General features: G+C 39.2%; 1 protein-coding gene across 12 annotated transcripts in view; it reads right to left on the minus strand.

Moving 5' to 3' along the window:
* Nucleotides 1–15,158, minus strand: part of NRXN3 (neurexin 3) — a 942,831-nt gene that overhangs the window by 520,357 nt on the left and 407,316 nt on the right. For all 12 annotated transcript variants that reach the window (XR_011726274.1, XM_071745869.1, XM_071745857.1 and 9 more), the window contains one exon: nucleotides 1,056–1,175. Coding sequence is in view for 11 of the 12 variants with exons in the window: in XM_071745869.1 (XP_071601970.1) it covers nucleotides 1,056–1,175 (120 nt within the window). In the remaining variant the exon portion in view is untranslated. The remainder of the gene's footprint in view (nucleotides 1–1,055; nucleotides 1,176–15,158) is intronic.

The following is a 15,158-nucleotide window of genomic DNA, read 5'->3' on the forward strand; positions in this document are numbered from 1 at the left end:
CAGACTGTGACTACATATTAAACATCAGATGTGTCATCAACACAGTCCCATTTCAAACTTATGGCAGAAGAGTTGCAGATATGACAGAGTTGTGGCACCAATATCACATGTGCCTTGCTGGCTCCACTAATAAAGTCTGCTCTTAATGAAAAGCAGCAGCTTGTGAGATGTAGGTAGTCAGAGTGGACTGTAAACATCTTTTCTGCTCAATTAATCAAACTATTGAAGCCTACTGTTATGCTTCATAGACCACTAACAATGTGCTCCTTTGTTTGCATCCTCAGAGTGGAGAAGGAGAAGGGAACTGTCATCTTAAACAATAGAATTAGGGAGAGAGTAGAGCCAAACTGATCTGCTCCTTCCAGGCAGAAGCAAAGGCCATATCAGAATGATCAGAGGAAATCTCTGAAAGCTGATTATCTGTCCCTCAAGTAGAAGCTTCAGAGTTTTGTTCAATTATTTTATCAGAGAACAGATTTATTTTATCTTAATATTAATTGGCCAAGAACATAATCCAATGTATCGAGATGAAGCAAATCAATATGCCAAGAAGCATAACACTGTTGCTGTATGTTGAGTTGCCCACCTGCTTTTAACTCAACATTCTAACAAACACTACCCAGTATTTCATCTGAGCATACAGGTAGTAATTCAGTAGACAATAATCTAGAACACTGTTCAGTAATTTTACATGGATTCCACATCTTTGTCACCAAGATTTGCATGAAAACCTCAAAGCATAATTCAGTTCACAAAATCTAGTCATTTTGTACCTATGTAAATATTACACACAATGTTTATGTCATTTCTTGTTCCTCTAAACCAGGAAATTCATTAACACCAACTATACAACACAACAACCACACACCAAATTGCATCTTTTCATTTTAACAAAGGAAAAAATTAATTGCTGTATATTTCAAAGAAACTTCTGAGAAAAAAGAGTGTGACACTGGGAAAGCTCTATTTCAACTGAAAGTAAAACTCATCCTGTGTTCTCTGTCTTCCACCCATCAGAACTCACAGTCATCAATCCAAAGGAAAAGTCTACTTACGGTCATTACACTGGCTCCCAGAATACGAAGTCATGGAGCAGTCACAGGTGAAGCCTTCCCATTGCTGATTACAGATGCCCTGATTTGCACAGGAATCTTCTTGGCAGGTAGTGCTTGGTCCTGGAAAAGAGATGACAAAGAGGATGAAACAAAGCTGAGATAATTATTTTAGCTTTGATTCATTGTTACTGTTACTATTACTATCCGGCTCCTCATGCAGAGACAAAAAACATAAACCAAACATTTTTACATTCTTAGACATGCAAGAAGCTCAGGTAAAACAAACATGAAGACAACTGTACGCTCCACAACAAAAGAGCAAACTGTAACATAGAACAAGGAGGAATAGTGAACAGCAACATATTCCCTCTTAGTAAAGCCCAAGTCATATGTTTGGTTTTTGCTCAAAGAAATTTTATGTAAAACACGGTGTGACACAAGGATAACAAACACAGCCAGGTTGTCATGCTTCCCCGGAAGTTTCAGCTCCTTGAAGAAATTATGACTAAGAAATGGGCCTATGAAATGCTTCCTCCTACCCAAAGAAGCTTGATATCTAGATTCTAACAAGTTTGAAAGCCTGAGTTGGCTACAGCTTTCCATTATTGGTTAGGAAAAAACCAAAAAAAAACCCACAAAAAAACCCAAGCAAAAAAGCAAAGACTCTGAACAGTCCCATTACATAGTTGCCTCTGGAAACATGAGTAAAGCCCTCAGAAGGGCATGACATTAGTCCATAACACTTCTCTATTCTGGATCCCACAGCCTTTGGGGAAAGCAGAAAAGGAAGCAGCCACAGAACAGCTTTTGTTGTTCTGTGATTTGGAGCTAACAGTTGCTATCCTGCTCAGATAAACCTTGCCAAGACACTACAGAAGCAACTGGCAAAAAATCGGTCAGAGACTGTCTGAATGACAACTCGTATGTCATCCACAAAGTGGGAGCTGGATTCTGAATCACCTGAGAGCAGAGGTGAAGCTGTAAGCCATAGATCATAAGAATGTCTTCAGAAGTTACTTCCTGGGAAAGCATTTTATCTTCAGCATTTTAGACAAAGCTATACTGTCCCTATTGTGCAGTACTTCAAATAAAACATACAACTATACTTGACATACCTACACTTCTATTTCCTGCACATGTTGGAAAACAAGAACAAAACAAAATAGAGTAGATAATAGAGGATCAGATGACTAGGCTGCCACTTCCAGTCTCGGAAAACAGCATAAAGATAGAGCAGTGACTGTTCTACGCATCCCAGAAGCTTCTATCACAGTCTTTGTTAGGAACAGCAATTTAATGAGGCTCACATATTCTTCACTATACCAGTGCTACCATCTGTCCTTCATAGGTGACCTAGGACACACCAAAGTGTAAGAGAAGAGTAACTGGTCTTACTAGTAGATCATTTTTCCCCACTGCAAAAACAGAATAGGTGAATTTCAGTATCTTTTTGCTACCTGTGCTTCTTGATATCTCTCCTGCAATGTGAAGGAACGTAACTATCGGTAGGTAGAGAATTTAACTGAACATTAACAAAAAACTTCAGTTTCTCCCAAGGTCTGCTACAGTGTTAATAAAAACACACAAATGCAAACCAAACAAAAACCCCAAAGCCTCTAGGTAGAAGCATAAGTGTGGATAACAAAAGGAGACAACAAATCCCAGGAAGCAAAATCTACTATTGAAAAGAGGGGGCAGCAGCAGCCACAGCAAGAAAACTTGTTACCATACTGAAAGAAAGTTGAGCAGTGTTTTCAACAGTTTTTCTTCCCCTCCACCTCTTCTTCCCACCCACCTGATTCTCATTTACAGCTGTCTGAATCCCAGTGGTCTCACTGGCACAGTCTGAAGTTAACAGATCACTTACAGGATTACAATGATGCTGACAGACTTGACAGTGTGGGCTGGTGGGCAGATGCATGTACATGCTTCTCTCTTGCCTTTATACTTATAAAAGACATGGATATATGTATATAGATACACATGCATCTGATCTAATTGGGGACTAACACTTGCTTTAGCCTTACTCTGTCCCTGTACCTTGCTATCCCATTATCTAACTTCTACCCCTACATATGAATGCCGATAGTCCTAGAGATACAAGCAAGCTATATATATATATTAAAAATAAAAAGCAATTGTGACTCTATGCAAACTTCCTAGAGCATAAACTGTAAACATCATTACACAGAAGCACTTGTTTATTCAAGGAGTAAGACTACACAAGGCCTAGTACTTGTGGCTAGAGGTGCTTGAAGTAAGAAAGCCCAGAGAGCCAAACGACTTGAATTCATGACCAATTATGGTTTCTGAATTGCGTTTTACAGAAACTGAATGTAAAGATGGAAACACTTTTTTTTTTTTTTTTCCCCTGGCTGCTGTGAAAGTAAAGGGAATTTTGAAAGCTTGACAATACCACAAGGATTTTCAAAGCCTGATCTACCATCTTTAGAGTCATTTGTGATGACAGCACAGCACAGATGCTGGGTATTATGTTTTGCCTCACACCTTAGTACTTTGAGCCATTTCCATGGTAAAGGGATCTTTGTCTCACTCAGAGTCATCTACTCCTGCTGCTTACAGTCCTTGCCTGATGTCATAATCCTCCATCTGTGGCAACAGAATTTTGTTCAGAACAACTAACAGGGATGTCACAGGGAATTAGAATTTTGGATTATTGAGCAAAGCAACAGAAGCACAGGAAGGCTTACAAAACATGAACGCTGTGTTACCACACACATGCCCTTTAGCACTAATGAACAAGGAAAAAGAAAATGACAAAAAATTTATATATACAGCACTAGATTTGGTTCCAAAATGTAACTGCCATGAGGGTTAAGGTCTTATTTTTAATCTCATTACTTTGGCAAGTAATGCCTTATAGCAGGCAAGGTATTTAAAAACAAAGATTCAGAACTGTTCTTCACATAATAATCCAAGATACATCTGATAAATCACACTGTACTGTTAATGACTAAAATATGCATGATAACTTATTTTTTCTCCTTAATTTTCCAACAGCTTGACAACACTTCCTATTTCCATTAAGTGTATTTTTGTTCAAAGGCCTAGCTTTTCTTTCCTATTTGTAGCTGGGCTTGGTGAATTGTCTTCTTCATGGCACAGGCACCGTAAGCAGGGGAGTGAGTGAGCAGTATACACAGAAAACAACTGGGGAAGCCAAATGGACCAATCACAGCACTCCTGTCCATGGCGCTCAGCATAAAATGGCTCCCAAGGCAGCCCTCTGCTGGCTGCTCTTGCTGCTCTGCTGGCTAGGTTGAGGCCTCTGATATTCCTGCTGGTCCTCCTTGTTTCTTCAATGGAAAAGAACATCATTCCCTGAAAGAAGCTGCCTTCTTCTACCTTCCCAGGCAGGATGGGCTTGGTTGCTCGAGATGTTGTGGACTGTCATGGAGACCCTGGGATTTCGGTACCCCCAAATCTGCTGCTGAGTCCAGTGTGGGACTTCTCTGGTTGGGAAGTAATTACCAGCTGAAGAGCGTAGCTTCCATATTTACATATATTTCTAATTCACTGTGTTTATTATTACTTTATTAAATCTATCCTATTTTTTTCTTCCAACCTTGAAGTCTCTCCCCTCAACTCCCTTTTTAATCTTCCCCCTTGGAAGGGCAGTTGGGGGAATAACAGAGAGCATCTGTCACCTTGTTATTAGCTAAAACCTTCACTGAACAGAGATGGCTCCTTAGGAATATAGATGGCAAAGCAGAACTCTTCAAGAATGACCATTTGATCTTTATTTCTGCATCTATGATTTCTAATGGAAGAGGTCAGTATGTGAGGACTTGCAGAATCTGAGATCTTTTTTGGGCATTCCTACCTGAGAAGGAGTCCAGTATTATACTTTTCTTCCACTTTACGTAGCTAGACCTATGGAGTGTTTATTAGTTTTAGCACTAAGGATTTGAAGAAAGTCACATTAGAAGAGTACAGTAGGCAGATCTCTTATTCATACCCCGCATTGCTAAAACTGCCATGTTTCATCCCCCAGGTGGGTGACTTTCACTGGCAAGAGGACTCATTCCTCCGATATCATTTGAAAGCTCTTTGAAGAGAAAGGAACTTCAGGAATGAAAGACAATATTGTGCTTATTATTTTTGAGTTATATGAGGAATCATTTTCTTTATACAATGGCTGCAGGATTAAAACAACTGCATTGTGCTTTGGTCGTAAGTAGCAATAAGCGTTAAGCTAAGCAAATCATTCTTGGTCTTGCATGTAACACCTTCCTTCACACATTGAAAATTCACTTCTATTGAAAGGGATCTACCATTTGAGTTAACATTATTTTCTCAGTAAGATAAAGATCTGCAACAGTCAGGGTTGACTGGCACCACAGGACCATTTTCATTCTCCATTTCCCTAAATGCTCCCATCCTTTTTCCTTGTACATTCAAAGAGGTTAGGAAGAGATAGGAAAGTAAAACACACAAGGTATCTTTACTGTAGTTGCAGGAAAAGGTGCTGCTTTTGTCCTATAGTTCCTAAACTGCAAATGCCATCAAGCACTGTAATATTTCTAGCACTACTGGTCAGATGATATGTTAGGCAATTTATACCTACAATATATCTACAATATACTTCTGACAGCTCTCCTCTTTCATCACTAGCAATAGTCTGTTTTAATTCCATGTGTAGGCCCTGTACTGCTCTGAAAGGCATCAGGTCTTGGAAACCATATGCACTAGGCAGAATACAAACCTGTTTCAGGACTCACTCTTAGTGCAGGTTAGGGAGAAATGAAGTTAATCCATCTTAGTTTTCCAATTTTAGAATAACTTGGAAAAAAAGCCATTTGTTTCTGAGTAAAAAGTGTGCAAAATTGAGACTGAATCTCATTAAACCACGACTGCAGTCAATGGGCCATACCTCATATACTGTAACTGTCAAACATCAGTGGTTGGCACCTACTTGGCACAAAAGTAAGAAAATATAAAGATTCAATGCATGGTTCAGAAAGTTAGATTCTGTATTATGAAAGTAACTTGAACTTAGCAAACTAGAACCAAAAAGCTAAAAAGTATGTTCAAGGCCTGCAAGGCCAGCTCTTTGAGCTCTATCAGTTCCAGATTTTGTTAAGAACTCATCATCCCTTTCGTCACCTAAATGAAGTTAGACATCTGGCAGGTTCCATATTTAAAGTTATCCATTCTGCAGTCCTCTGAAAACACAGCTACTTATTCCAGTGTGTCACCAGAACCTGAACTCTTCATTCACCTGATGTTAGTTATGGCACCAAGTCCTTCTGTTCCAGATAGTGGCTGATCTAAACATTTCAGGGACTGGGACAAGTTAAAGTAATAAATATGCAAGCCTCCCATGGAAAATACATTTACCTCAAGGTGACAAGAGAAAGGAATAGACAGCAATGGCAATCCACAGGGGATGGATGTACAAGGTGGTGTGGGTTTTTTTAACTTTCATGAAACCTGTGATATACCTATCTTCACCCCTCTTGTTACCCTGACACTCTCCATCTCTAAACCAACATAAAAGGTCTTGAGCAAAGTGTTCATATACCAGCTGGTGAGGAAAGTACAGAAATAAAACACCAACCCAAGCCAAGCAAAAAACCCAAACACAACCAGGTGAGTTAGCTGCATAAAAGGGAGCATGCTGGGATCTGAGGTGCAACAAGGGAATGCAAATGAAGCAGAGGAAGTAAACAGGTTTCAGACATTAAGATACAGAAACCAAAAACAGAAAGGAAAAACTGAAAGGGCTGTATATGAACAACAAAACACAGTCAATTGTGAAAATACCCTTCCCCACTGCAAATCACAGCCGTACAAAAGTACCAGGCCTCATGGCCCATTCTGAAATAGCCAAATCTAATTAGCAAAGGTTGGTTTCCTGAAAAGCCAAAGACAAACATTTCCCCTTAGTCTTCAATGTGATCAGGTGTCTTCATCTAAAGGGCGAAGAGTTAAGAGCTCTGCAACAATATGAGCTTGAGCTGGGATAATCTCCACAGCCGTAACAAGCCTTTAGGTTCTCAGGACTCTAAACAGAGGATCCCTTCTTCATGTTGCATCCATTTAAATGGATATCAGAAGCAGGAACTCCTAGGCATCTATTCTAAATTCTGATGGACACACAAGTGATTAGAAAGAATGGTAGTGACTGTGGACAGAGAGACACAATAATTGCTGATGCCTAACAGAAAACCCAAATTCCCTGCCACCATTTGAAGGGACTGCACAGAACACCTGTATCCTAAAGCTATTTACACCTCAGTGTACACAGTAAATAGAAAAGAACTCTCTGAAGCACATGATTAAATCCACAAAAGCTTAATTAAAGTGATACATAAACTGTTGAGAAGTCTCCTCTGTACCTCAGAAACAGGAACACCCTACATGCTTTCTCCCACAACGGAACCTTACACTAAACCTGTGGCTTAGATACAAAATTTCAAGTTGAGCAATCCAGCCTGTCCAGATCCTTCTGTAGAGCCTTTCTGCCCTCAAGGAGATAAACGCCCCTGCACAACTTGGTGTCACCTGGAAACTTACTGAGGGTGCACTCGATCCCCTCATTCAGATCATTGATAAAGATACTAAAGAGAACTGACCCCCACACTGAGCCCTGTGGAACACCACTTGTGACTGTCACCACCTGGATTTAATTCCACTCACTACAAACCTTTGGACCCGGCCATCCAGCCAGTGTTTGACCCAGGGAAGCATAAACCTGTCCAAGCTATGAACAGCCAGTTTCTCTAAGAGAATGCTGTGGGAAACTGTGTCAAAGGCTTTACTAAAATCGAGGTAGTCGATATCCATTTTAACACTATCCACAGGGTCCTCAACATTTTGGCCACCTTGACTATCCCTTTTTACTTAATAATTGTAATAAAAGATGTAAAAATTTCATGTGAGGATCAACATAATGAAAGAGCTCTATCTGCTTTGTAAATATTAGAGACAATGCAGTAGAAGATTCTGAAAAAGAACTATGAGAGGTACAAAAATTAGCAGATACAAAAAGATCAGGCATGACCACTCATAGGATTATCGATTATGGATTGTAAAATGCCATCTAATTGCTAAGGGAATTTGTAGTTAACTGAAATTCTAGGAGATTATTTCTGTGGGGTTTCTCCCAAAGTTTAAGTTAAAAAAATCTAGCTTCTACCTCCTGGTCTCACTCCTGAAGACCATTACTGAAGAATCCAAGTCGGGTTTTTGTTTTGTAAAGATCTGAGGGCCTTCTTTGTTTCTATACAGAGCAGCTGTTTGCCTGGACAACCATAAGGCATTTCAGGAAATCAACCTATGATCTTATGGATAGTCAGAGATTGATACAGTCAAACCCACTCAGGTCAACAAAAAAACTCCATTATTTTCCATGTCCTTCTTCAACCCAGATATCCCCTCCAGTGGTGCTGGGTCTTGTTATTCTGTTCCTGTCTCAGAGGTGTGAATGCATCCATTAAAAGGCACCAAATGTTAAACAAAAGCATCTTTCAGTTCAGACCAATACTGGGGAAGAATAACCTTCTCTACCTTGCAGATCAGCTTTGGTCAACTCAACTTTGTTTGCAAAAAAAAACCAAAACCAAAACCAAAACCAAAACCAAAAAAAAAAAAAAAAAGAAAAAGAAAAAGAAAAACAAAAAACAAAAACAAAAACAAAAAAACAAAAACAAAAAAAAAAAAAAAAAAACAAACAAAAAAAAAAAAAAAGAAAACAAGAAAGGCAAAACCAAAATCAGGTTAGTATAAAGGCAGATAAACCTGAGGCACATAAGTTTAAATAAATAAAAGCAATTACTATAACAATAACAGACATCATGCATAATCAATACATGCAGGAATGACAAAGTGAGCAGCAAGGACAGAGGGACATGGCTACCTTAGTTACCCCAACCAAGCAACAGATATCAAAAACAAGAGAAAGATATCATACAAGAGAAAGGAAATGCACTTCTTTCACACACGCACAAACACAACGTCACAGAATTTACAAAGTTGAAAAAGAAAGAAAAAAAAATCTTATTCTTAACACCCATCTCTCAGGATTTACTGATAATTTAATAGAGATTTTTGCCTCATTTGAGAAATGGTTAGAACTCAGGGAAGTAAAAAAATCTATTTGCCTTTCATAACATTAGTAAATAATATTTTTCTTTTGTTGGTACATCCAGGCTCTGGATATGAACTTAAGTTTTTTGTCCCTCATAAAAGCACAGATTGGCCTGGCTTTTTGTCCAAAGTGGATTTATTTCCAGAAGATCATAGGGGACTGATAACTCTGGAAAACAACAACCTCTGTTTATCCCAAAACCTGAACCTGACACTGGATGTAAAGTGACAGTGAAACCTCACCCCCTCACAAGCTGCTGCCTGCTCATAAATTTCAATGCAACCTTAGGAAAAACTTGCATCCACAGGCAAAGGGACAGCTCAGGCCCGTACAGTCTTTGTTGATCTCATCAGATCAGTCAAGAGAAGTGACAGTAGTACAAACTCACTCTTTCACCTGAATGGGAGTGGCTTTGTTGTAGGTGGTCAAATCATAGTCCACATGGCAAAAGAGAATCATAGACCTACCATTAATAACTGACTGAAGATCCAAGTACACTTTCTAAAAATTGCAGGACATAAACAAAACCAAAAAAACACTGATGCTTTTCAGTTTATATACAGGTTTTTAATTTTTTAAAATGGATTCCAGTTCACGAGGAAGTCACATAGATTTTTAATATGTGATACCTTTATTCTAAGTTTTCTCTTTCACCATGGAGAAATCAATGGACAAAGATGGGAGTAAAAGCAGCAGCTCCTGAATTCCTTGCCACTGAAGATTACAATATTATTATTACACAGCACAATGGGAACAACACCAAATCACTGAGCTCACTGCTAAAAAGGTGGGTATTAGAGAAACACATACTCACCTTTATAACCTTATGTTCTTAAAAAAGTTCTAATGTCACAGTTGATGTGGAAGAGAGTTTAGTAGCACTACCTTTCTCCCATTGTCTCATTTTACATTTACAACCCAGTAAATTAGAACTGGCATGTGCAGATGCCATTTCCCGTGGTTCCTATGAATTTTAACATTTTGAAATTTTGCTATTGTTTTACAGCCTACAAATGACTCAAGATGGAAATTACCTTCCCTTTCGAGCTAGTCAGATTTTTCTTCCAACTTCTGGAACTGCTCTGCTACACAGAGCCATAAAATCCCCAGAGTGCTTTAATCAAAATGCAAAATAAAAAGGGGGTAGGGGTGGGAAGCAGAGGGGGGTGCATTTCTGCATGCATCCTCTTCGACATCTCATCTAACAAAGTAATTTCTGTGTAACAAGCAAGCATTTTCCCTAACTGCCCTGTTCCTCATCTTGTTTGCAGATGAGCTAGAGCAAAGCTTGCATTTTTTCCATTATTCCAGTAGCACTGTGTCAACAGAAAACAGAAGTCAAAAGAACAGGAGAGCTGCCCAACCATCATGGAATAAATTAATGCTCCTCTCCTCCATGGGCAACCTTTGATTACACAGAGAAAGTGAAGTATCACCAGATTTGAAGTTTCACTACTGAGCAGATGAAGGGTGAAATCCTTTCTGACATCATCCTGCTGTGAGATTTTAAGCACGATATTAGATTTTCTTTTTTTTCACATACTACTTAGTATGCAAAATGTATTCTGATTATCCAGCCTCTGTCATTCATGCTTTTCATGCAACAGTGGATTTCAAAGGTTAACTGCACTATTTCATGGAAAGCAGCACAAGATTACGATTTTAATGCAGGATCTGGAAAAAGATAAAATTAGGACCAGAAAAGTCTCCAAACATCTGGAACTCTGTCATCCAGTCACTCTCCTTTGGGAGAATTTTCTATCAGTGGAACAGGTGAAAAAAAAGGTGGAGTGGAAGAAGTCACATCTCTAAAGCACACAGAAAACTGCCTTGTAGAAGAAATGCGATGTTCTTTAACTCCTGCTGTCAGGTTTCTTAGGCTGGGGAAAGGGTGAATGAGTATTTAGAAAATGAGTATTTCAAAAGTGCAGCTGGATTTCAGAGAGCTTTAATGCCCATAGTAACATAAGGATGTCCAAATAAAGGAAAGATACACATAGAAGAACATATGGCATTTTATTAAAGAGGCGAAAAAACAACCCAAATGCAGGAATTACTCGTTAATATTTAGGGCAACATCTTTAAACTCTATGTTGGACATCTGCTTAACTTCTTACAAGACCAGTGAGGAAAAGGCAGTGAGTCACTGAGTTTTTACTTTTTTGGATGGAATAAATGTATCAATTTGTCTAGTAGTAAAATCAGGAATGAAGTGCTCAGCAAAAAAGAAATTATTTTAGAAGTCTACAATCAAGGAGGAGCTGATTCAAATCTTAAATTGGCTTACTTTCAAGGAGGGAAAGAAGGTCACCTGGAACAACTTCTTCCATCCTCCAGCTCTTCTATACAGACCCATAGTGCAGACATCTTTTCTCTCAAGCTGTCTATGGCTTACACAGAAATGGAAATAGCCTGACTTATTCAAACAGAAGAGTTGTATAAAAAGTTCCAGCCACAGCTCATGTGGCATGAGAAAGCCAGGTTATGAAAGAGAGCTTCTTTTCCTCAGTTTCTAACGCTTTGGTCATCTCCAGGGGCCTCCATTCACTCCTTCAAAGTGCTCTGAAAGGCACAGCTGAATTTCATACTCTCATCACAAACTTTAATACTGTGTGCCTGTTTTATTGATCAGGTGACCAATGTCTAAAGTAGGTGGCACACTTGCCTGCAAGCTTGCAGTAGAAGTGGGCAACCAAAATGAAGTTTTCTGAGAACTGACTTTGTGTCTTCAGACTGTTTTGTAGCCTGATCCCACACTGACACAAGGACCAGTTTAAAATCTTAACCACTTTCCTACCTCTTGTCCTCTTGTCTCAGACCCTTTCACTAATCCCCCCCTTTTTGGGGGGGGGATGATGGTTGAGGAAAGGGCCCTCTTGTTTCATAGAAGATGGTGATGAAAGCTGCAGACAGCATAAGAGCTAAAGGTATACTGTGGAAAATACATTGGTATGATGACATTATCCCACTATCCTGAAACTTGATTTTTCTCACACTTGTGTGCAGCTCAGAAGAGATCTTACACACTAAGCACCAAGAAAGTTTCTGGCTTTATTTGACACCTTTTTGGGAAATAGAAGCCACCACTACAGATCTGATGAGACCTTCAAGATCAATGAAGACCTGCCTGTTGCTCCCCCAAAATTAGAGATGCAACAATTTCAAGAGCGAAAAAGAAAAAGTAAATAAACCAACCAACACATGCAAATAAGAAGGCATGTATGGTGTGGAGCTTTGACTCCATAAGCTCATTTGACATTCCAGACACTCCTGGGTTCCCTTATTCCAGATAATCACTCACAAAATATTTTGCTAAAAACAATGGTCCTACAAGACACCTCAAATGACAAAACAGCGTGGCAGTTATTATCTGGTCCAGCCCACTCATGATTAAGCAGCACACTTCAAAAGCTGAAACCTTAAGTTTATACAGCACACAAGGAAGCTGCATAATTCAAAAGGAAGCTGACAATTCAACTAACAGGATAAAGAGGTTACTTAGCTGAGCTCTTCTAACAAATACCACCACAGATAATTTAAAGAAATCATAGGAATAAAACAGAAAAGCAATCATAGATAAAGTAATTCTTGCCTTGGGTCTTGAACTGCCGGGTTGTTGGGTTATTTACACTACTATACACTATTAAATACCAGCCAATCTCAATGTCAAGGCTGCCTACATTTCAGTTAATGACTCCTATCCATGATCTAAGGATGCTTTGTGATTCTCCAGGTCCTAAAGAAAAAACTGTCACAAAAAAATAATTTATTTGAGCTTTTTGCTCAAATAGGATCACTGCCTTACCCATCACTGGAACACAGCAAATTGTATAATGTGGTAGGTTTGTGTTTTGGTGCACAGCAAGGCTGAATTATGTTTGAGCACATAAGAGGAACAATGTGGCTAAGCAATTTCAATGGCTTGCTCAAACTAAATAAAAGGTGGTGGAGGATAAACCAAGACATTAAAGAATATTATTTTCCTAATAAAACTTGTGAATCTTAATTGGTAGTATAGAATAGGGTACTGAAATAAATTAATAGAAAGAAGAAATGCAAATAGGATGGGATCATACCACGCAGCTGTAGTGGTGCTGATCTGTCTTAGGTGGGAAAGTGCTGTCTGCTGACCTACGTCTCACTCTCTACTATTCTCTGGGCTTTCTTCCTCCTTGCATCCTTTAACTATATCCTGAGATCAAACTGACAGTTTCAGAGGAAACAGCTGTAATCTCCTCTGCTTCTGAAAGCAATGAGGGACAAGCATTATCAGAAATCTTTCTTACACCACATTTGGAAGGTTAGAATCATTTGTAAGGACAAAATGACATTTCTTTTAGAATGGAGGCTCTCATCATGTATGTGGTCCCACTGACCTTCATGATGAAATTAAGACATGCCCTGCAAATCAACATGCAGCACAACTATTCACCCCAAAAGCCTGAAAATGTTTATTACAAACATGTTGGAACATCATGAGACAGCAAGAATTGCTTGGGAATTTAGCCCTTAAAACGTCGTTACAACTGCACCCAAGATCACTTCAGATGGAAAGAAAATAGGCAGACTTAAATAAAGACCAAACATGCTTGAGTTTTTCCTTCTTTAGAGAAAGAGGAGATAAGTGTGGCTTTCAGTGGCAGCTAGAACAACAGGCACCAGAAGGTAGCAGTCAAGATAAGGGATGAAGCCTGGGAGATTGCTGTGATTCAAACAAACCAACAAACAAACAAAGAAAACAAAACAAAACAAAACAAAAAAACCACCAAAAAGCAAACAAAAAACCAACCTACCAAACAACAACAAAAAAACCCACCTATGGCTTTCTAGTGACCTAATTATCAGGATTTTTACTAATCTAAATATGTTGGTGATGAGAATGGCTTACTCTTCAGCAGTTCCCTTGGTTACCAAGGAGAGACCACTTAGGAATACAGCATGGGCACCACTTTGCAAGATCAAGTACTTCCAAAGACAGAATAAGGGTCATTGACCTCCCCAGCCAGTTTTTTAGATCTTTCTCCAACTTTGAATCTTGTCTGAAGTGCTTCATAAAAGAAAGGCAACTCTCATTCCTGACATTTCTAACAACTCAGTCTCCACATTCAGACAGCAGTTGTGCTGGTACCAGGTCGGTACACAGACAAAGCATGTGTAGCATTACATTTTTGGGGGAGTGGCACTGGTACTACACAACCTCAACAATAAGACAATAAATCAAAGAACTACCCTGGACACAGAGAAGGGAAACACTATAGCTCTAGTAAGGGTGCAGTCTTCTGGGAGAGCATGATGACTTTGCTCCTGAGGCATAACCAGAAGAAGAGGTTAGTTTAGTGAGAGACAATGGGTTAGTCTAGTGAGAAATCCTCTCCAGGAGCAGAGCTAATAGAGGTAACGTGCAGGCTATGCAGCTAACATATTAAGCTAATTTCAAATAGAAGAATCACCAGAAATCTTTGGCATTTTGGCTCTGCCCTAGATGGGCAAAGCCATGAGTTCTGCTATGCTATGCTCATTTCCACAAGGAACAACATGGTTAACAGGCACTATTAAATATAAGAAAAAAAAGAGCTGCCTACACATGTGCAGCACTTACCAATAATGTGAAATTAGAGCAGACACTGAGTGAGCTGTGACAGACCACAAAATTCTCATAATTCTCAGGTTTTTTGTGGTAATGTGGAAGACGGACTGAGGCACAGGAGCTCCCAGTCAAACAGAACACTGAGAGACAAGCAAGGGATGCAATTTGTTTGGACTGCCAATTTGGTGTTTCATGAATATTCAAAGATAGCACTGAGATAATATTTTCAGTCCTAAGAAGGGACAATCTCGACAAGTGGCAAGGCTTCAGCATGATTTAGTAACCTGTAATCTTAACATGGTACAGAAATATGATCTAGGAGTAATTTTAATTTGTGAAGTCTTGTTTTGAAGGATCAGTTCTGCACTTTCACATTCTTAGCAAACATACATACCAGAAAACT

Source organism: Heliangelus exortis, chromosome 5 (genome assembly GCF_036169615.1).
Source record: "Heliangelus exortis chromosome 5, bHelExo1.hap1, whole genome shotgun sequence".
In the NCBI taxonomy this organism is placed as follows: Eukaryota; Metazoa; Chordata; class Aves; order Apodiformes; family Trochilidae; genus Heliangelus; species Heliangelus exortis.